At 40.1% G+C, this 23,756-nt stretch overlaps 1 protein-coding gene across 2 annotated transcripts in view; it reads left to right on the top strand.

Annotated features, from left to right (window-relative positions):
* frmd5a (FERM domain containing 5a) overlaps window positions 1-23,756 on the top strand; it is a gene marked incomplete at its 5' end in the record, with an annotated part of 86,751 nt that overhangs the window by 42,268 nt on the left and 20,727 nt on the right. Inside the window, 3 exons of one of the 2 annotated variants that reach the window (XM_083763780.1) lie at window positions 20,996-21,100; window positions 21,990-22,032; window positions 22,536-22,614. In XM_083763780.1, the coding sequence (XP_083619906.1) occupies window positions 20,996-21,100; window positions 21,990-22,032; window positions 22,536-22,614 (227 nt within the window). The remainder of the gene's footprint in view (window positions 1-20,995; window positions 21,101-21,989; window positions 22,033-22,535; window positions 22,615-23,756) is intronic. The other variant, XM_083763781.1, reaches the window with a different exon arrangement.

The raw sequence follows: 23,756 nt of genomic DNA, 5'->3' as shown, positions 1-23,756 counted from the left end.
GACAGTATCCCCTCGCCTTCGTACTTAAACTTGTCATTGCTGTCACACTAATTAATCTATAAGAATAGCATGGAAAGAAAGAGAAAGTATTCTCTAATCTCCTCATGTATGAAACGTCAAGAAACCTGAGTGCTGAAAGGATAGCAGGCCCTGACCCAGCTCCCTAAACATTACAAAGCTAGAGATGTTTTCTTTTGAAGGGTTACAATTTTCAAGAAGTACATTTACTACCAAGGTTTTTGTAAAAAATGTATCTCTATTAAGATATAACTATGTGGTAAGATGTAGTTCCTAAATATAGAAAAAAACCTGAGGCAGACTTTTTCAAAAATGTTCAAAAATAGCAGATGTACAAGCTCTTCGTGCCGTGCTGCAAGCTTGTATAGCTGCTATTTTTGTATAGCCAACACAAAACTAAAATGACACAGATGCTTTCCCAGTTAAACAGTTTCCCATTGCAAGTTAAACAGCATGGTGTCGATATGATGACAGGATCATGTTGTGTTGTGTTGTCACTCACTCACTCACTCATCCCCTCTGTCACTTGTCACACTCAGTTACATTTAGGGACTCGCCAGTGTCAAAAAGGGCTCAATTTTAGTGGGCAGAGGGAAATCTCAGCAGCACTGAAGTGGACCATTGTTTGTCAGCAGCCGATCCGTTTGTGTAATGATCACTTGCCTGGTTTGTTCTCTTAGAGCAGAAACGTGATCTCATGAACACTTTTCGGAAGAGTGTCTGCCTTTTGAAAGGTAATTTAAAATGAACAAGTTAAGTTTTCATTTCGATATACTTCGATTCTTGAAATTGTTAGATTTGTTTTGATGCAGTTACTGTGTTGTTAATAGATAAAAACAGACTTGCATCTTCAAAATTTCTGTTTGTCGCCTATCCAGCGAGTTTGAGTTTTCCTTAAGCATGTTGAATGTGTTCCTTGGAACAACAATGTGTATGTGCAAATACCTTAAATTATATTTTTGGTTAAAATACTTGTTACAGCGAGTATTGTGATAGTAATCCTTGCTAGGATATTTATTTAATAACAGCCTGTCTCTCCAACTCAGAAATTTCATTTTCAGGTCGTATTACTAATTCTGTCCAATCAGGCGAGAGAACTAACTCATACAGGATACAAGATAAACATTTGAAATGAGAAGAAATGACGCAAAACATAAGCAAAATTACTGTACTCTTCTGATTGGATGAAATTATATATCTCTTCTGATTGGATGAAATTATATATCCCTTATGATTGGATGAAATTATATATATATATATATATATATCACGGTCGACAGTGAGTGAACCCAAATGCAGAACACAGACAAGGAGATGTAGATAAAGTGATAAAGTGTATTTATTCACCATTAAACTGCTACAAGAGCCGAATAATAACTTAAATAGAATTTCACCAAAGCAGGAGAATGCACAAAGTCCAAAGTAGCAAGGAACATGAGTTGTCGAAGAGCTTGTAGATCTGCTGATCTCTTCTGTCCAGGTTGAAGCTGCATGGGAGGCTGCCAGGCTGACTGTGGAAGAGATCAAGAGTCACTAAAAGTCAAGAAGAAACTTGGTCTTAAACTAAACTAAGCGCCATAGAACTGACCTAGTACTAGCTGCAGCATGTGCACTAGCTGAGAATATCACTGAGTGCAGCCAGAGTGTAGTCACAGCCAGGTTTAAGTAGCCAGCCAGGTGATTGCAGGATGGAGAACAGCCAGGTGATTGCCAGGACACGCCTCCCCACAAGCAGAGTGCACCTAAAAGGAAACCAAGCCGAGAGCATAGAGAGACAAGACAAGCCAGCTGCCATGACTATGGCATGCCTCATGAACTTGTTCTGTGTTTAATTTTGAACAGATTGTGTTTCTTACAAAATGATGATGTCCTCTGACTCCTCAGTAGAAGTAGGTCTTGGTGGCTTATTGTCGGTAACACGCAGGAGTCTATCCCTGTTACAATTCGCTAGACCCCTGGGAGATGGCCACACCTACCATCATCTCCCAGTACTTCCCGCATGACTTGCTGCACCAAGCCGTGCACCGTGCTACTTATTCACTGAGTTGGCGTTGCCTGGGATGAACTTGTGGTCCAAAGGCGAGAGCTCTAAAAGCTTTATGTTTTAAGGTCAGACGGAGTAGCAGATATGAGCACTCACATTGCGTGGGCTGGGCTGCTGGGCAGTGGATGTGGAACATTAACCAAACAACATCATTGTTCCCACCAACCTCTCTTCCTGAATGGTCTCTCTACCCTGAGGATTGGATGCATTACATTGCATCAGAATAAAGACATCATTGCCACTATCACACACACACACACACACACACACACACACACACACACACACACACACACACACACACACACACACACACACACACACACACACACATTTTATAATAAGCGCCCAGGATAAAAGGGCTACAAATTGTGATAGAAATTATAGAAGAAAATGTACTGTATATTATAATGTAAAGTGTGTTGGGCCACCACAAGCCACCAGAACAGCTTCAGCCCATCTTGTAATTTTATCATGCAGTGCACGCTCACTCACTCAGAGAAAACTGTTTGCTTTTATAGATGATAGATCTGCTTTTTATTCTTTTCGAAATGTTTTGACTATTAGGTTGTTGGTTTTCTCTCTCTCTCTCTCTAGAATGACATGCCTGAAATAGGGATGCCAGGTTGATATTGATTAATAAGAGGCTAGTAGTCTGTCAAAGCAATATGCATCATCTTGTTCCAACACAAGCTGATAAGCTTTGGGATGTGGGTGTTTATCTGTGATACTTCAGAATTGTTGTCATGTATTATAGTGATGCTAGCGCATAGCAACAGAACCGATTTTAGGAGATTGCACTACACGTTTCTGGTTTCACAGCTGATTGCAACCCAGACAGGCATGTGCATGGTTCCATGTTGCCCAAAGTATTAGGCTAGCTACTATGCCCCCTTACACATCTGTCTGAAATAGGCATAAAGGTTCTTAATTAAACCACTTATATTTTATAATTTAAAGGACAACTTAATTTGTTTTCAATCAAGGTTCAGCGATTTTAGCCATTTTGTGCGCGACCTGTCCTTGCAAGACCCATAACCCGTGTTGCTGATACAGATAATCGATCCGATTGTATCTGTAACCGCGCGTCACCAGGCTGTGAGCTGGCTGTCTGCCACGCACCCCCCACCACGATCACGATGGCATTGGCTACGCTGCACTGTTTCACCTACGTTTGGTTTGAAGTTATATCGAGTGACGTTCGAACATTGCATGTGAAATAACTGTAGTATATGCGCCGTGTCGGGGTGAGCTCTGTGATCAGTGTGATCACTGATTATGCTGCTCTGCTGCGTTGCTCTGCAGCCTGCCTGGCTGCCAGGGATATTTTACGTTGTTTTATTGGCCAGAGGAGGCAGACGAGGCAGCCAATCAGGATAGGCCTTCAGTATGACTAGGTGGCGATCTTGTCGTCTACATTTCATGAGCTTTCATTTTTTTGTCAGATTTCACCTGACAAAAAAATAATAACACTATCTTTTACTTTCTCTAATAATAACCTAAAACATGAACCGTGGTTGAAAAAAACTAAAGTTGTCGTATACACTTGCAAAATAAGGACAACTTTATATTTAGGCAACGTTTTGGTCAATAAGCCCTCTTTTGCTGTTTGAACATTGCATTGTGATGTATTGTGAGCTTGTAGATTGGCATTTTTGCCAGGTGCAAGCAAGCAACGCAGCCTGGCCTACATTTACACGCACCACCTCCACCACTACTGACTAAACCTAGTCATGAATCATGATTGACTGCCTCCTAACTAAGCCAATGGGCCATTGGCATAAAAACCCATATTCTGAAGTCTGCAACGCAAAGCGAGTGGCAACAGCAGCTAATGTTACTTGGAGCTACAGGAAAGCTGAAACGAAAACGGGCAACAAAAAAGAAAACAGAAAGATAATACCACATTCTTGGCAGAAAGGTGTAGTGATGCGACCGGAGAAGCATTTTTTGCAGGGAGGCAGCGCTGCTTTCCTGCAGGCACAGCAGGGAAATGCATATCTTTCTCAATGAGGATTTCTGAGTCACGAGTCCTCCAGCCCACCAGTGATGGATTTTTCCGCCAGCATATAGGCTCTAATGGCTTTTCTCTCATCTTTCAGCGGCATACACAGCTGAGAATTGTGGATGCATCCACATCTGAATACATTAAAGGAGGTGCATTATCATCAAGTTTCACCAATGTGTCAACTGTGGTTTCTTGTCCATTTATAAACAAATTGGTATTGCCTATTTAGATACTTTTCCACACTAACACAATTATAATTATGGACATACTAATTCCTTGTACTTGTGGGGCCTTTTATTATTATTTCATTTTCAGTAATAATAAACAGTCAATTTCAGCAGTAGCTCAAATCTGAAAGTATTTGTGTGGGACACAATCCCTCTTACAAATTATTACTTTTTTGTTTTTTACTGAGGCATCCCAGGCGAAAAATAAATATATTTATTCCATACTTAAGTACACTTTTAGCACAGAAAGTATGTTAAATGTATACTTGTAGTGTCTCTAATCATATTAATAGTACATTTTTGCTAAATATAATATAAGTGAACATAAATTAATTTGTGATTTAGCACATTTGTGATAAGTGTACTAAATGAGAAATATATTTCAAATAGTATGAAAGTATGCTTTTCATGAGTGCATTAATTTTATGTTTACTTTTGTCTAACTTAAATACATATAATCACAAATACATTTGTGATTATTATATTTTAAGTACTTTATCAATATATTCACAACAAGTTCTCCTGAACATGCATTTATTGTAAGATGTACTTTAATTATAATAATTAAAAATATATTGGTGATTATTATATTTTAAGTCCATTAGCAATATATTTATAGCAAGTTCTCCTGAACATGCATTTATTGTAAGATGTACTTTAATATAATAATTAAAAATACATTTGTGATTATTATATTTTAAGTCCATTAGCAATATATTCATAGCAAGTTCTCCTGAACATGCATTTATTGTAAGATGTACTTCAATTATAATAATAAAAAATACATTGGTGATTATTATATTTTAAGTCCATTAGCAATATATTCATAGCAAGTTCTCCTGAACATGCATTTATTGTAAGATGTACTTTAATATAATAATTAAAAATACATTTGTGATTATTATATTTTAAGTCCATTAGCAATATATTCATAGCGAGTTCTCCTGAACATGCATTTATTGTAAGATGTACTTTAATATAATAATTAAAAATATATTTGTAGATTGTATTTTTTAAATGCACTCTTAGCATATTTTAAGTAAATATATTTGTAGATTGTATTTTTAATACATTATAAATACAATACAAGTATAAACTTTCAGTATATTAAGTTTAAGTACATTAAGTACTAATGTGCTATAAATACTGCCAGGTGAAATGGGAGTGGCTAGAGGAAGTCCATTTCCCAGCATACACTGGGGCGCCAAGGACCGTGTGTTATTGTTCTTATTTGTGTTATTATTTGAATATTAGAATGTATACTGGAGTTATGTTATGGGTAATTGTGTTTAGGGTTTTGTTGTGGAGTTATTTGGTGATTTATGTTGTTTTATGTGATTTGTTAGTAAAACCATGAATCTAAATGTCTGTTGGTTTGATCAGTCCCTCTCCCCTTTTCCCATTCATATGTATAGTAACATGGTTGCTCCAATTAAGAGTTATATATGCAAATATATGCAAATTTATATAATATATATATATACTTTGGAAAAGTATAAATTTGCATATATATTATATATAATGCTTAGAATGTATTTGGAGTATAAAAGTCATTAATTTGAAGTATACGTACTATCAAATATATTTTAAGCACATGAGTTTGTAATGTTATTATATTAACACATTGGTAGTATATTTTAAATGTATTTATTTATATACTATACAAATACACTATAAATATAATATAAGTATGCTTTTCACTCATCGGAAAAAGTATACTTGGGATACTGGAAGTATATTTTCAATTTAACACTATTGTTTTGTCAGAAAAGGGTTAAAAAGTATAGAAAAAATATATTTAAGATATGTTTAAGTAGATCTGATAGTGTATTCGAGATAACAAAGAATATTTTAAGCACATTAGTTCATAATGTTATTCTATTAACACATTGGTAGTATATTTTAAATGCATTTATTTAATACTTGATATACACTCGATATATTCGAAAATACACTATAAATATAATCTAAGTATGCTTTTCAAAAGTATACTTGGAATACTGGAAGTATATTTTCAATTTAACACTATTTTTTTGGTCACAAAAGGGTTAAAAAGTATAGAAAAAATATATTTAAGATATGTTTTAGCACATCTTAAGTGCAACTTAAGTATAAAAAGTACAACTTAAGTAGTTTCAAAATAGCACAATTTAAATTCAAATAGTTTCAAGTACAAATAAGTACATTTAGTATACTTTAAAAAAGTATACTAAATATATTTATTTTTCGCCTGGGATATTTTTGCAATACTGGTAATTACAGTTTGTCTCCATGTTGTGCTTGATTAGAGATTTCAATATTTCACAATTGTTGCATTTTCTCACTTAAATAGTGTTAAATTCCCCAAGAATCGAATACTGTAGCATGCAGCACAGTTGTAGTCATTCTTTGGATTAGCATAGAAACAATGACTAATTTATTGGCATCTACACAGCTCAGATGTCTACTCCAGTGTTGTAGTGTTCACGCTACAGCATAAGACTAAACTGTTACAGCATGAGGTTAAATCATAACTACATCTAGCCAACAGGCATGATGCGTTCAACCAGCTGTGCAAAATAGCGTTATGCAAGACCTTTTCAGTCTGTCATTTGTCTGTACTGTGGCCTCAAGCATTTAGACATTATTGCACTATTATCTTGTCGTTGACACCACGAAGATGTAAGATGTAAGACATAAGTGCTTTTTCTCATTGCTCTTCAATTCATAAATGGCGTTTAACAGCATTGCATTTGAACCTGAACAGAAACCATTATTAGGCAGGTTCATTGTGAAAGGTGCCTAATAATAGCACCATTACAGGGTCTGCAGATTGTCTCAAGGCTGCAGATGAGACCGTATGTCTGAGCCCTGGGCTTTCTCAAACAATGGGCGAGTTCTACTTGAGCCCAGCCTCATCCCCTTTACTTTGCTCCAACCACTCCCTGCCAAGCATATAGGCAGCTGTAGCCTAAGAGGCACTGTTCTCCGGCTGGTCCTTTCACTCCAGCCTCTTGTCTTGTTTGTAAAATATGCTCAGACACCCACTGAGTCTAATTGTTCCAAATGTATAGCACCCTCTGGGACTTTTGCCACTGATGCTGTGATGATAATGTAATGTGAGCCTTGCCTGTGAGGGTGCATGCATGCACACCCTGGCTGGCTGCACTCTCACAGTCCCCTCCAGCTCTGATTGCTAACATATAACTGAGATTTATTCATCTCTGCTTTTGACATTTTCAATTTTCATGCTATTTTTCAGACCACTTATAAAGCCTTTCTGTTGCTCCTTAAAAAGTCTGCTAGTGCTGATGCAAACAAAACAGGTGGTACACGTGGAAGACATTGTGTGTCTTCACCTACAAACTGCCGCCCCCAGATTTTTGAATGAAAAATAAGTAAGAGGCCAACAAGAAGCGGCTTTTGTAGGAAAATGGGCAATCAATCCGTAACTGTCAAACTGTAATTTACCTCTTACCTCGTCTCAGAATATTTCCCAGCTCACTGTCATTTTTCATCTAGTTGGAATTGTTTGAATCTGAAGCCAGTGTATAGCAGCCATACAGTATGAATACTACTAACAATTCACAATTTATCTGTGCATCTTATCCACATATTGAAAAGGTGCAGCTATACATTCTTCTCATGGAAGTAGCAAATATTATGTAATTCTTTCTCAGTGCTACATTCTCCTCATGGAGGTAGCAAATATTCTGTCATTGTCAGTTGCTTCTATTTGTGTCTAAAACTTGCACACAGTAGTGTGATGTAATAATGGGTAAGAGCCAGGTGCCTCACTGTGTCTTAGGTTGCCCTCTGTAGAGATTATTGCTTCCCAAGGGAAGGTATTCACCTATCCACAGTCACATCAATTTATATGTATGTCTTTGGTTCTGTCCTTGTGTTGACCAGACAAGGTGTTAACATGCATTTCACCTAGCCTGGGGTGTACTGTATGTACTTGAAAGAAATGGCTTTCCAGTTGAGTTTGAAGGATGCAAGATGGGGATGTCTTTTAACCAACTTTTGCAGAAGGAGAGGGTGCATTCTCCGGCCCCCGACGCGGGTGCTGAAAAATGCACTCGCTCTCTCTCTACTTTTGGGCATGTTTAATTTTTTTCTTTTTTTTAATAAACAATTTCAAACATTTTTAAAAAATAGCCGATAGCCGAAGCTCACAACATGGGAGAGCTTGTAGATCAGCTATTGTTAAAATAATTCCGATTTTTGTTTTGTTTTGCATTGTTAATTTGAGTTTTTATTTATTTTTTGGGGATTTCCTTTTTTCATTTTGGTTTCATTTCATTACATTTCTAAATTTGTAGTGTGTTTTGAACTGCTTTATATTTTAATCCTATAGGTAGGTGCCATGCATACAGTATAAATGTTCCTTCATCCATAGCTTACAGTACAGTAGTGCACTCCATCTGCCAAATGCATGTGTCTATAAACTTCATAGCTGCTTCACCCTTCAATATGTATGCACACTGGTGCAGCAATATATTGGCAGTTTACAGTAGGCCTACCTTTAAAAATACGAGCTGTTTTTTTTATAACATAGAATTCCCCAAGAGCTATTGCCTCAAGACCAGAGCACTCAGAGGATCCATTACTCGACAAGGAGGTAACAAGAAAAACATGTATATTTGCCTGTGATAAATACTAGGTTTGTTGCTGCTGTAATCGGAAGTAAGGACAATAAGTTCAAATTCAAAGCTCTCTATAGTGAGTGGGTCCAATGCTTGATTTGTTTTGCTATGCTGACGGATATTTCTTTCTTTGGGTGACTTTGTATAGTGTGGGAGTGGCACCATTGAGGAAGTATACAGTACAGCTAAAAATAGCTTCCAGAGGTTAGAGCTTCAAAGACATTGCCTGAGAATGTCAATGTCACATTAAGCCATTCTGATGTACTTTGACTTTGTGAACACCTTAACTTTGCGGTTGTAGCCACTGGAATTTCACGTCCCCACGTGCATTTTGTATCTAAGTCATTCTGACCTTATATACTTTTGTACATACTATTCGTGGAATTCTTAATACAGAAGATGTCACCTTTGCACGGCATGTAGAGATTGTGCTTTGTCACTCAAACTCAAAATCATAGTTAGCGTGTTCTACAAAACGATCTGATGTTAAGACTGAAGAGTGTGTTCCTGGAAAACAACCTTGACTGACTTGTCTTGCACAGAGTAAAGGTCCTTTCAGATGTGCAGCGTGTGAGGCAGACGTTGTCGCCTGGATCAACGACAGGTCTGCTCATGAGGGGCACGACAACGCAAGCATAAAAAAATCTCAACACAATCCAGGTCTAGTCAGTCATGCGTGTGCATGAAACGAGCACGCGCACGACAATTTCACAGGACCGCTAAATACGCTTGCGTTGTCGCCCCTCAACTTCTCTGGACGTAAAAACCCCCTGCAGGCCTCTCATTGAAATTAACTAGGCACGTTAATCGCTGCCCATCTGAAAGGACCTTAAAACAGATGCTGAGCTCCATTTCTTGCAAAGGAGACCCTTTAGCTGTTTCAGATCTCTGCTGCTGGGAAGAGGGGGGCCCTGATCATCATGATGCCGCTTCACCCTTTCCATTGACTCTAGAGCCCCTGCAGAGATCACTTACCAGTGGTGAATCCAGCCATAAAAATGCAGAAAGCTGTTTGGCGGCTGGCCCCGGAGACTGGATTGCCTTGTGCATGCAAGCGAGAGAGACTCCATCACCACTGGTCCTGCATGTCCATGCACTAATAGGCCCCTGTGGAGATGCAAACTCCTGAATAAATGATTCAGAGAAATGAAGCTTTCACTGAATGTGGCTCTGGGCAGTTATGAGTATGACAGGGGCAAAAATGGCCCCGGTGTGCCTGCTCCATTTGGACCTGGACGGTTGACACGAAGATCGACTCACTTCCTGTCAGAATCTCAAGCCCAACATCTGATACAGGCAGCTTGAAGAGTCTCCATATTCAACTTAGATTTATATTTGCAGCGTTGTTGAGAGACTTGAAGACAGAGATATGTTGACATGATCTAAGAAGCACCGGTGACCTTTTGATTACCAGACGGCCACTCCCACACTCCCCCTATGTACAGTATATATATATATATATATATTTCTAGATATTTTTAGATTATTCTGGGGCAGATATACACAACCCCATTTAGTTTTGATGACCCACTTTTCCCTGGCTCAAAGCATCACATGTTGTTGGTACTACATGGCCTATTTGGCGGTATCACTTTCCCATCGTTTTTCAGAGCACTCACTAGATCTGTAAATGTGTCATACAGTATGTACAGTATGTGTGTCAGCCATTAACTAATAAATGAAAAGAAGCATGATACTGCATTTGTTTTGCACCAGCTGGAGAAGAAGGGCCTATTGGCCAACGCTGCACTCATTTGTTCCCTGCAGCCTTCATTTGTTCCCTTATACAAGTACGACGCCTGAGGGTGCATGCATTCGCCTAGGTGACAGCAGACTGCTGGGCGAGCACTGTCGCGTTGTCATGGGGGGTCAGATCAAGATAATGGAATGAATTCTCAATTCTGTATTGCCCATATATGGAGCGTGTCTTGAGTGTACAGGGTTTGAGGTCAGATCAACATATGGAATGTCAGAACAGGTCAGCTCCATATATGGAGGGTGGCAGCAGGGGCAGTGTCTTGAGTGTACAGGGTTTGATGAGGGAATGTATGGAATGTCAGAACAGCTCTAAGGGTTTGAGGTTTGAGGTCAGATGTAGAGTTACTTGCTGGCATCAATATTGATGACATCAGGGATCTCCATATATGGGCATTCCCATATATGGGCTTGATGACATCAGGGATCTCCATCCCTGATGATGTCACGTGATGTCCACCTGGGGGTGATGGACTAACTAACCTAGTGACACACACACCTGTGGTCTCAATAACACACGCACGCACACGCACACGCACACACACACACACACACACACACACACACACACACACACACACACACACACATTACTGTATATATGGCATATAGGGAGGGAGAGCCTCCACCAATGCAACAACCCACGGTGTCAGTGCAATAATGTTAGAAATGCCAGGCCAGCTGATGTTTTCTGCTTGTATATAAAGCACACATTACACATTGCTGTCTAGGCTGTCTCACCCCCAAGTGAGACATTAAGCCAAGCCATTGGGAGAATCTCTCGAGGCAGCACTCAGTAGTCAATAAAGCTTAACTGCTTTATAAATGTGTTGACTACCCGAGAATTTATTCCATAAATCCAGCTCACAACGACCGTCAGTTTAGGTCTGTATGTTAATGGCTGTGTTATAAATAGAATTGTCTTGTGTGTCTCCGTAGCATTGGCGGATGGATGCAGATACGGGGCCCTAAAATGTGGAAACACATTTAAAGGCTTAAGCATGAGCTTTCTAGTATCCAGTGTTTTCTAGTATCCGCTGGAAAAGGGGTGATCCCTCAGTGCGCTCTCAGGCTACATCCACACATAGGCGTTTTCATTCATTCAGCCCAGATCTTTTTTGGCCCACGTACCCCTTGGGGGGAAGATTTCATTCCAGGTACCCCCTCATCCTCGCAACACTGATAAGCATATTTGCAACCTTACATTTAGATGCCATTGGAACTATTTGTATTAAAACTTTTCAATCAAAGTCACAATACATTTTCACAACATTTATTTAAGATGCTATCTTAGAATAGATGTAGACCTATTTGATTGACAGTGCAGAAACATAATTGCCTTCCTTGATGCATCAATTACGACCATCAGCTGGTCACAGTGAAGTCACAGACACTCTAACTGAAAGTGACTGCATTTCATTTCTATCCAAAGGCCCTTGAATGATGGAATATGATTAAGGATTACTGTAAAAAATAGTAGCCTTAATGGAGGCTGTAGGCTTGTTTATGCTTAGGGGGTTATGATGCTATATGCCCACCACAGGGCTCTGGTCAGGGAGCTTGGACTCAAAGATGACAGCGATTGTGGCATTATAGATTTTATATGTTGATTTTATATAAGTTTTGTGTACAAACAGACAGGGTTGGTTTATGAATGAATGAGCATGGTCAAATGCGGAAGTGCAACCGAGCGCTCAATGTTAAAGCCCAGCTGCACAGGGTTTCCCGGTCATGAATCCAGTGAATCAGAGTTTTCCTTCCATCCACTTGCATTAAGTTGCTCAAAAGCGCATGAGGCGATTTCACTCCTCCTTCCGGGTAGGAACAGAGTGCATTCTGGGATGGATTGCAATAGTGATTGGGCCCAAACACATGAACGCACTGCCGTTGAACGCGCACGAACGCGCACGAGTGTGTGTCCGTCGTGAACGTGCACAATGATAGTCAACGGACCAGCGCGTTCATGTGTTTGGGCCCACGCTGCAATACCAAATTCGGCCACTATGTCCATTTCGCCTCAGGATTTCCTCTGGGTGCCGTCTCTATTCATATATACTCTAAGGTTGAAGCCCAGTGATTCAACGTTGAAGAGCCTCACTGGGGCCTTGGTATGCACAGTACACACAACTTCACAACTGGGGGTCCTGATCAACTGAGGGTGCCCATACAGAAGCCTGAACTAAAATATAAACTGGGTCCTAATAATGACTATAGGTGCCTGAAAAAGCCTGCACAAAATAAAGCAATTAAGTGTAGCTATAGGGAATTTTGTACAAGTACTGTGATTATGGTAAGCTCACATATCACAATTCACTGAAAAGGAAAAAAATATATCAGAATTATTTCGCGGACACTTTGGGAACCACTGCTATAGGGTCTGTGCTTTGACTGCACGGCTGTGGTAAGGCAGAGTGGGCCCGGGCTGCATAAACAAAGCAATGCTCAACCTCCTAAGGCTGTGGAAAGCAATCACCTAATGAAACCAGGGAAAGAGGTGGCGTCTGGAGAGGGGCACATAGGTATATATACTGTAAGGTTTAAGCCTTGATATATATATCAAGGACATTGCACCAAGCTCTTGATCACTTTTTTTTATCCCACGATTTTGTAAACATTTATCACCCCTGTGTCAATTATCTAATCCTCCCTCCGCCAACCTGGGGAGAGCAACGGACTTGAACTCAAGCTTCCTTCATGCATGAGTGTCCAAGTTGCTCCTTTACTCTTGATTGGACACTATTTATTTATTTATTTATTCATTCTTCATATGTCTTTATTCTTTATTCATCTTAAATTTGTTTGGTTATTAAAAATCAACTGAAAATGTCCCATCGCAGATATTATTCAGCAAAAACAAGAGTGAAACAAATACGCTGATTTTGAGTGAGGGTCATATTGCATTTAGTAAGAAGACAAGAGCACAGTGGGCTCATAGTGTCCATCTTGACTCGCAGCGCATCCCCGGCCGATAGGTGTGAAGTGTGAACGGTTTGGGGGACCATTTAAAATAAAGGCGGCTTGCATGCTGTGGTTTGCTATACTAAACAGAAATGTCCATTGGGCCCGCGTGACCCTATGTCGGTGTAACAACGTGGAGGAAGTCTGAAGAGGATAGTACATGCTGCCACTTACAGTCGCAGCAGATGTGTCATTCATCTCAACCTCAATACTACTGTACAGTATGCCACTATCCTCTTGCCACTATCCTCTGCTCAGAGCAAAGGCGCTCGCCGCTCATTCCCAGCAAGTGAACCAGGCATGGCCACCTCAGGGTCCCTGAAGGCCAACCCCACAGCAGGCCAACCCCACAGCAGTGTATCAAAGTGTGACAAATGCACAGTGACCACAGTGACCACAGTAACCCCTTTGCAATGACATCTCAGTACGAAACCTCCCTAAGAGGCCCCCATGGTCTGCGTGTGTGTTGTCAAATGAGGTGTGTGGCTTTGACGGTGACAGTGTCTATGATGAATCTGATTGATTGAATCCTTCAAACTGTAATGATTCTAATGAACACCTAGGGCCCACATACTCTAGGTCTAGGATAACCCGTGCTCCCAATGTGAACACTGATCCATCACTCACACAGCAGCTCTGTGCCTGTTGTTCACTGGCAAGTTGCATGGTCATTGTTTGACCGGAACATGGTGAGAGAACTGGGAACATTAGTTACTCAATTATTGTTAAATATGGCCTGCCCTGTGTCTTTAGAACTAGACAATCTGCAATGGTGACTGGGAATCTATAAAGACAGCCTGTAAGAATGTACAGTAGACACACACCACGCACTGCACGCCCACAATCGAGAGTGTCATGTTTCCATCCCCCTCGCTTTGAAATGATACCATCTCTTATTAATGGTCTGTGTTCCTGCGCTGACATGGAGACCATTTAAATGATTCATCTGAAAGGAAAGTGGCTATTGTGCTCGTGGGGATTCTGCCTGAGTAAAGGAGCAGCAACGCTCTGTTTATTTTCCAACGGGTGATTATTTCATTGTTCAATGATAATTATGTCCAAGGGATTTAATTTACATTCAGTCGAGTTGGATTCCTATTCCGTACTTTAACAATCCATCTAGTTGCTAGTGTACTGTTACATTAAAACTGTTTAGTAGCCATAAACGTTTTTATTTTCATCCATATTTTGAAAATTCCTCTAATCTGGTGTACAGTTGATGACATGCACATTACATGCATAATAGAATTACAAATTCTTTCTTTCTTTATAATGGGAGAATTGGCACTCAGAGCCTAAACTGGTGACCACCAGGTGGCACTGAAAGTTAAACTCACTGAGTACACTGGCCAAAGCTAGTCCGTACTTTAACAATCCATCTAGTTGCTAGTGTACTGTTACATTAAACTCACTGAGTACACTGGCAAAAGCTAGTCAAGCATTATTCACAGTATGATGACCATACTGTAGTTAGCAGCTTACAAATCATTGAATACACACTTAAAACATTTGCATTGAACCCTGAATTTGTTTTAGCGTCATCTAGACTTCCTCATATCTATAATACCAGGACTTCAGCTGCTTTACTGTAGGTTCCAGTCCCTAGTCTAGATGCAGTGAAATATAGGCTATTATTTATATATTTAACTATTATTCAAGTACATTGAATTCCGGCTCTGCCGTAGATGTTTCCCTCAGGACAAGTTCACATTCAGCAAATTGTAGTTTAATAACAATTTCAATTTCAGCCTCAAAATTTGTGGAATCTGCTTAGAACTAGTGTTTCAATAGCACACTGCTTTTTACACTGTTATTACGGAACAGTGCACACGATCAGAGGATACTGTCATAGTTTTGCCGACGATATAATTCATCCACTTGATAGATTTATTGTTTCATGGATGAGCATCTGAGATCCTTTTAGTTCCCAGTAGTATACAGTCAGTACAATACTGAGTGTCAAGATTGTTGGTGGTAAATTAACAGTCAGGACTTGTCTTTGTAGGGATCAGACCCAAGGACACAATCTGCTTATTGCAGTTTTGTGACAACACATCCCTTGTCAAATGTGTCAACATCTTTAAAAATATTGTTGTTTTGGCAATTTCAGAAGCCTAGCATTATGTTTGCATGTGAGCATATGCCTCATTAGCATTAAGTAGGAATTCATCAGAATTCTTAAACTTCCTTCTCTGCAATCACACTGATGTTGTAATTAAATAAACCAAACCATTGCAGCATATACTGTGTAGGCTAGAACAAGTGGGGGTGGGGTGGGGTTGGGGGTTTTGAGGTAGGGAGGGGTGGTGGTGAGTCCTGTGGAATATTAACAAACTGGCCGTTTCTCTGCAACAAAAGAGCTGGGATCCTGTGACTGTCTGGCTCATTGTGCTCTCACCACACAGCAAGGCTTTTCTTCCTATTAGCTTTTTCAGTGGCTCCATTGCAAGGTTTTCTACCCAGCTATTTAATCTGTACATTCAGCCCCTGTTTTCTGTCCTGGCTGTACCAAGTGCATATGTAGAGTTCACTTCGAACCACCTAAAAGTGAATTTGGCATGTATGTGTGTGTGTGTGTGTGTGTGTGTGTGTGTGTGTGTGTGTGTGTGTGTGTGTGCGCTAGGACATGCAGACAGACATTCAGGTCCATGCATGTCCTAGCTGGCGCAATACAATGATGCTTGTCATCATTGCATTTTCTTGCCAAGCATATGAGCAAGCATGTCAGATTGGTTAGCAAGGATTTCACAAGGGGCCGTTCGTTGTGGAAGTGACAGTGCTGAAAGATCATGATGTCCCCCTCGGTCGGCCCCTGTCTCAACACAGAAAGGTCATTTACCTCCCTCGTCCTTTGGCCAGAGCGAGTCACGGCTGCTACGCGACAAGCCGAGCATTGACAGGCTTTTGTCCTAATGAAGTGCCTGTTATCAGCGGCCTGAGTAATGACATGGCGTAGTGGAGTACTGCCATCACGGGGCCAATGAGCAGAAAGAGAGAGAGTCGCGGTGCTGTTCAGTCCTGACATGCAGAGTTTATTGTGTCAGAAGTCATTATGGGGACTGACACCTATACCCATCACGGAACAACTGTCATTATTCACACATACTGTAGAGACACACCACATGATATTTCCTTCCCGGTAGACCTTCTGCAAGAGCAGTTCATAGGCTTAAAGGTATATTCAGTGATTTCACTTAATTCAAATATCACTTATTTTTTTGTTTTTTTGTGATAATCCTCCCTACTATAGAGTGTGCTGGCCATATAAGGAGTTCCTCCCTGTCCCCTGGGGGTCAAAAAACCTTAGGTTTCGTTTTTGACTCTCTATCCTGATGGACGAAAGGCTGGGTCCCACAGCCAAAAACGAAACCTAAGGTTTTTTGAGTGAAATCACTGAATATACCTTTAATAGGCTTTTTCTACTCTGCACTAGGCTTCGAGTTTGCCTCCTTTGCCCCAAGATCTACAAATCTTATCCTGAAAGCCAAACTTCTTCAGGAATGCCCAGGGAATGAAACATCTACAATATATCAAAAGTCTCTTTTTGATCTCTTTGACAGTTGCTTGACCTTCAAATTATGTTTCCCTTGAGGAAATTAATGTTTCTCTTGACTGACCACATTAGATTAGATAGACTTCCTTAGTGTCTAAAAGGCTCCCGGTTGAGACAACTTGGGGATGAGGTGTGTGTATGAGGGTGCTGTGAATACAGATAACTGGGAGAGGACTGGAGTGGCACTAATGCGTTAATCTCTGCTCTGCCCCTGTCAGTGATGTATGACAACCCAATCCCCTCAGCCTCATAACATTTATTAGATGCAGAAACATCAAAGTCAGTATGTTGTCCAATTTAACTTTGATTATTACTTGCGCAAGCAGAGCGTGCAAGTAATATTTTCGCCCGGTCTCCTTCGTCGTGACAGCTGTTCCGCCATTCGAGGCTTACGCAGAAAAACATCAAATCTGTGCCTGTGTTGCTGGACCAATGATGACGAAATGACCATATTTCTTACGTCATCATTTAGAGCTAGTCATACGTATACTATATACATAATCAGTAAAAAATAAAATAGCAAATTGTGCCTGATCTGCTGGGACCAGAGTACGTGGTGTGTATGTGTATGACTAGCTCTAAATGATGACGTAAGAAATATGGTCATTTCGTCATCATTGGTCCAGCAACACAGGCACAGATTTGATGTTTTTCTGCATAAGCCTCAAATGGCGGAACAGCTGTCACGGTTTTTGGCGCAAAGTAACCACAGTATACCGCTAATCAACTTACAACTACACACTTTATACAGTATAGAGTATAGAGTATATGTATACATATATAGTATATGCCTATATACTATATATATACTATATATATTTCTTACGTCATCATTTAGAGCTAGTCATACGTATACTATATACATAATCAGTAAAAAATAAAATAGCAAATTGTGCCTGATCTGCTGGGACCAGAGTACGTGGTGTGTATGTGTATGACTAGCTCTAAATGATGACGTAAGAAATATGGTCATTTCGTCATCATTGGTCCAGCAACACAGGCACAGATTTGATGTTTTTCTGCGTAAGCCTCAAATGGCGGAACAGCTGTCACGGTTTTTGGCGCAAAGTAACCACAGTATACCGCTAATCAACTTACAACTACACACTTTATACAGTATAGAGTATAGAGTATATATGTATACATATATAGTATATGCCTATATACTATATATATTTCTTACGTCATCATTTAGAGCTAGTCATACACATACACACCACGTACTCTGGTCCCAGCAGATCAGGCACAATTTGCTATTTAATTTTTTACTGATTATGTATATAGTATACACTGACACGAAACAAGACAGGAACGCCCAAAAACGTCACAGCCGGTTTTTTAACAAGACAGGAACGCCCAAAAACATCACATCCGGTGTTTTACCCCGGGCAGAATTTTCTATGGCTGCCAATGCAACTTTTTCCAATCCTTAATCACATACGGCAAACACCTATGCCGATAATATCTAACTTGCGGAGGTAACGTGCCTTGTCCGCGGGCAACAGATCTTTCAACGTATGGCATTGCAAATACGTTAGATAATCGCTACTCTGCGCAATATTGTTTTGAAAATGCCGCAAATTGCATTGCAGTGAACGAGAGCAAATCACAAATCACAAATCTTACCCCGGGGGGTGGGCGGAGCCGCGGAGTCGCAGCTGACGCCCCTCCCTCCGCTCTGATGACGCGTTGTTATGTCAATGTATACGTATGACTAGCTCTAAATGAAATAATAATAAAAAGTCACCCCATTCTGTGTTGCCTAGAACTGGAGGTCTGAAAAAAATAGTAACAGTAACAAGTACATCTCAGTGACATCACAAAGCTGTACTTACTTCATATTGTTACTGTTTTTTGTCAGACCTCCAGTTCTAGGCAACACAAAATGGGGTGACTTTTTATTATTTCCAGTTTTCAGTACTATAGAAAAGCGCCCAGTGAGAAACGTTCCGCGGTGAAAAAAAAAAGGTGCGATAAATTTATCTGTAGTTAATCGCGATTAATTTTTCTGTAGTTAATTAATCTAAATTAATCGCAATTTGTCCCGGCCCTAATAGATAGAGACTTGAATCATACTTAATAATACTAGATGTTTATATGTATAAAGTAGGTAGCAAATGGTTACATCTAAACATTAATCATTTCAAACGTTCCTTCACAGAGATACTGAGATTTGACAGTTTACAGCGGTCGAAAGGACTTGCGCGCTCTGCTTGCGCACTAGTTGGCCATTTATGGCCTACTAGTGTGCAACAAGCAAGTATGCACTCGACAGAGTGCAGTTCTAGTTTATTACCTTAGTTGCATGACTGTGTCTTAACCAGGCTTGCAATTGTACCTAAACTCACTTTGACCACTTTAATCCTGTATTTGTTGACGTCATTATTATACAATATACATCCCCCAAAATCTTTGAAAATAGCAGATATACAAGCTTGTAGATCAGCTATTTTTGTTTTGTTTGTGGTTAAGTGGTTAATGGATTTCGTTTATAATAATCCATGCTAATTATTATTGAATAATCTTTAGATGTTTATATTTCACCAACATACATGATAGGAATTTATAGGCCACCCTAGCTCCATTTTACTGAGATCTATCAGTCCAAGTTTAATATCATAGTGCTCCCTTTATCAAATCATCTACTCATTGCTTTCATGCATACAATTGTTACACTTAGGCTTAGTACAGCTTCATACTCTGAATAGTTCAACTCTGTCTTTATAGGCCAGTCAATCTAAGATTTGACCCAAAGAAATCGTTCAAGATTTATTATGATGCTTAGGGGCATCCAAATTACATATTAAAAATTGATTATTATCTCGACAATGAGACCTGATTTTGTTTAAATTAATTTGTTTAACCTGTAGAAGCAGATGCACCTGTTTGAGGTACTTATGTATTTATGATCATCAATAGAGAAGAGAGGCAGATTTCCCCCCTTGTGTGTATTGTATGTATATTGTTTTGTTTTGTTTGTATTGTCAATTGTCAGTCGTTCGTTTTCATGTTTGTCTGATTAAAATTCAATAAAAAAAGTATTATATAAATTTTAGATCATGGTAAATTTGAACGGGTTGAACGTTGGGGTACCATTTAAAACCTATAAGGAAAAAATGTCACATTTTAATTATGTTTTAAGTAGCATGTGACATGTCAAACTAGGGAGTTTTCCTGATTCTGAAAGTAGAGTGTTCTTCCGGGTGCTTCAAATGCCACTGAGCAACCTTCATTGAAATGAATAGATGGTGTGGGGCAGTCCGCCCACTCTATGAATAGGGCCAGTGGCCGACTGGCCGGGTGCAGTCAGGGTTATTTTTTATGTATTTTTTTGTGCTTGGCCACAACCCTAAAATACCCAGCCCTTCTAGCCAGGTGTGATTCAAAGTGGTCCCAGTGTAAGTGGTGCAAGGGTGCACTTTTCCCATGAGACAGGGTTATCATGACACAGAGACATTAGCCAAAGCCAGCCGGATCGCAGTGGATTTAATCCATTCTTATTTTATTTTCGCCCTAGCCATAGAGAGGGTTTATTTCAAACTGCAGATGGCTCTGGCTGCTGCATTAAAATTAAATGAATCCTAGATTCCTCTGGCATGGTATGGGAAATGTGGAGCACAATGTAGCACCTAGGAATTATTTCTCACACGTAGGCTGTGACTTCTCTGCATTTTCTCATGTACCCAAGATTCTTCTCATACATTTTGCATTCATGCGAGGGTGTTTTTCCAAAATTGAGCACTGTGGTGTGGTTGTTGTGGTCATGCTGACTTCTGTGATTATTTCTCTTCCCTTCTGTTGCAGCGGGATGCAAAGGGACAGTATCTATTTGACCTCATCTGTCACCACCTCAATCTGCTGGAGAAAGACTACTTTGGTATCAGATATGTGGACCCAGACAAGCAGCGGGTGAGTTTGTGTTCGTCTGAGTGTGTGTTTTTTGTCCATGGGGGGGGAAATAATGCAATGAATTTTGTGTTTTGTTCATAAATAAAGTGGAGGATCATCGGATCTGATTTGATTTGATGGACAAATCAGAAAAGGGCACAGATTTATAGTTTTTCAGTTCTTTCTTAGACTGACAGTTATTTCATCAGACCCAACACAGCTTACGAGTCTGTGGGTTATTATCCTGGCAGGCTGGCATTCTGATTCATGAAGAATTCACATGTTCCCGGTTTTAGTCCCGAGACAAGAGCCAGGTCCTGCTGATGCTGCATTTGGTGCACTGTCACTCAGGGCTATTTTAGCTCAGGTTGTTGCCAGGGGGATGGGTTGGCTTGAGGCTTCAGTTGGGTGGGATCAGATTAGTTTGGCTTGTACAAGTGAGAGAAGAGAGTATATTCCCTGCGGTATGATTCCGGAACTGCTTTGAGCAGAGTTTTGGGATCCAAAACCGGCGGTAACCTTTACCACCGGTAGTAGCTGACTGTACGATCAGAGCAAGATGTCTGATCAGCCGTGCCTGCCTGAGCAATGCCTCCGAGACCTCCACTGTCAGGCGGTGTCGAGCTCTCTGATCTTTGCGTGTGAACTGACATGCTTGTGTTCTTTCGCTGATAGCAAATCTTCAGATTCTTCGTTGTTCTAGTGTGGGTGGATATTTAATTTGAACAGCGATGCTGTTAACTTGACACCACCTGTAACAAAGAAGAAGTGCTGCAGCTGAACATCACAGCAACTGAGGTTCAATGTGCTAACTGAATGGTTTCAGGCATTGTGCAGTACAGTCTATCTAATCACAACTAATCACTTCACTCTGCGTGTCGTTTGTTTTTGTGTTTCGGTGCCGAGGCAGCATTGGTTGGAGGTCACAAAATCGATTGCCAAGCAAATGAAATGTAAGTATCATCAACATTCTGCTTGTTCTTGCTGATAAGTTTGGAAACTTGGGCAATTCATACCCTTCATACCCATACGTTGTACTGATGGTTGTAGAGTATCATGTAATGTGTGAATTCATAGAATGGGACCAAAACTGTTTTTTTTTTAAGATTAGTTTTTTTGGCTTTTCTGCCTCTATTGATAGTATCAAGTGAAGACTGACAGGAAAGAGGGAGAGAGAGAAGGGGAGAGACATGCCGCAAAGGTCGTCATGAACGGGACTTGAACACGACACGCAATTAAAGCCTATAGTATGCAGCATGCGCCTGGACCATTTGGCCAGCGGGCGCCCCAGTGCCTTCATACTTTTTTAGATGGGGTCTAAAAAAAAAATCTAATTGAAGCTTACATACACTGCTGTGTCCGAGACTCCGAACAGTTTAGTGCAAGTCTTTGCAAGAACCTCAACAACGAAAGGGTTCTTGTCCTTAACTGTTGACTTGTTGTTGTTCTCTTCCAGCCCAGCCACCGTTCACCATGTGTCTGAGAGTCAAATTCTACCCACCTGACCCTGCTGCTCTCAGGGAGGAAATCACAAGGTAGACACTTGCTGTCTTTTCATGCCAATTTATAAAGGCTTCAGTTACAGTTGTTGTCTACTTTTTCCGACCTACGTTGCCGGTCAAAACTGAAGTTAGGGTTAGTGGCCTACATGTCCGGTTAAAACTGAGGTTAGGGTTAGGGGTAGTGTTAGTAATCAGTCGGAACATGTGACATGTTACCCTTTTTCCACTGGGCCTTCTGGACTTTGAAGGAGATTAAATTATGCTTTAATTCCTCAAACATAACACAACCCGCTGAGCCAGTTTGTAGTTTTTCAAAGTCAGACATTGTACCAAATGTACTCAACCTGTTTTTCTTTGATTTAAAAGTCTTGTCCAACAACACTGCAGTGAATATTACAAGGCAAAGATTACAAGAGGAATTGTGAAGTTCACATGAGAGTAAAACCTTTCCAATAATGATGCTGAACAGAATTGACTACGGTAAGACTTGTGTGCAGCACACCCTGATGTGCTGATGGGTTGGTTGTATGATACAAGGTTATTATTGTCCATTATTGTTTAGTGTTTGTTACAATACAATACAATACAATGTATCAATCATGTATTTGTCAGTGGCAATATAAAAAAACAGAAAACGTATTGTGTAATACAATTATTTATGTATTAAATAAATTGACAAAGATTAAAAACTTTTTTGTAAACTCCGTGACGCAAACAATGCAGTTGCGCTCGGGTCCAAAGTCATTTGGGGCCCACGGCCGCCCACCCTTGCCATCGGTAAAATAAAATAATGTAGAGATGCAATGACAGTTGAGTTGACCGAAGTTTGGTGTAGCCTGGTGGCTGCTGCCTCCGTTTTGCCACTGAAACACAATACAGTTTCAGTTATTTATCTTTTTTTATAAATCCTTGTTTTAGTTGACATGTTTGTTTTATCACATCTAGTTTATTATTTTGTTAGTTTTATTTAACTATAATGACCTTGTGGCTGGCTGGTTACATGGTAGCATGATGAAAGGTCAGCGGCTGAAAGCACAGCAGAGCACTAAATGATACATGCTTAACCTCCGGCAAACGAGTAAGTGCAGACTTGTGTAGCCGTTTGCACATTTGTGCGTTTCCCCATCTCCTATAGCCTATAAATGAGGTCACTCAGAAAAACCCATCTCAGTGGC

This window comes from Protomyctophum parallelum (assembly GCF_964188405.1).
Source record: "Protomyctophum parallelum genome assembly, chromosome: 4".
In the NCBI taxonomy this organism is placed as follows: Eukaryota; Metazoa; Chordata; class Actinopteri; order Myctophiformes; family Myctophidae; genus Protomyctophum; species Protomyctophum parallelum.
The sequence above is the reverse complement of the archived record's forward strand: the minus strand, read 5'-3'. Positions and strand labels throughout refer to the sequence as shown.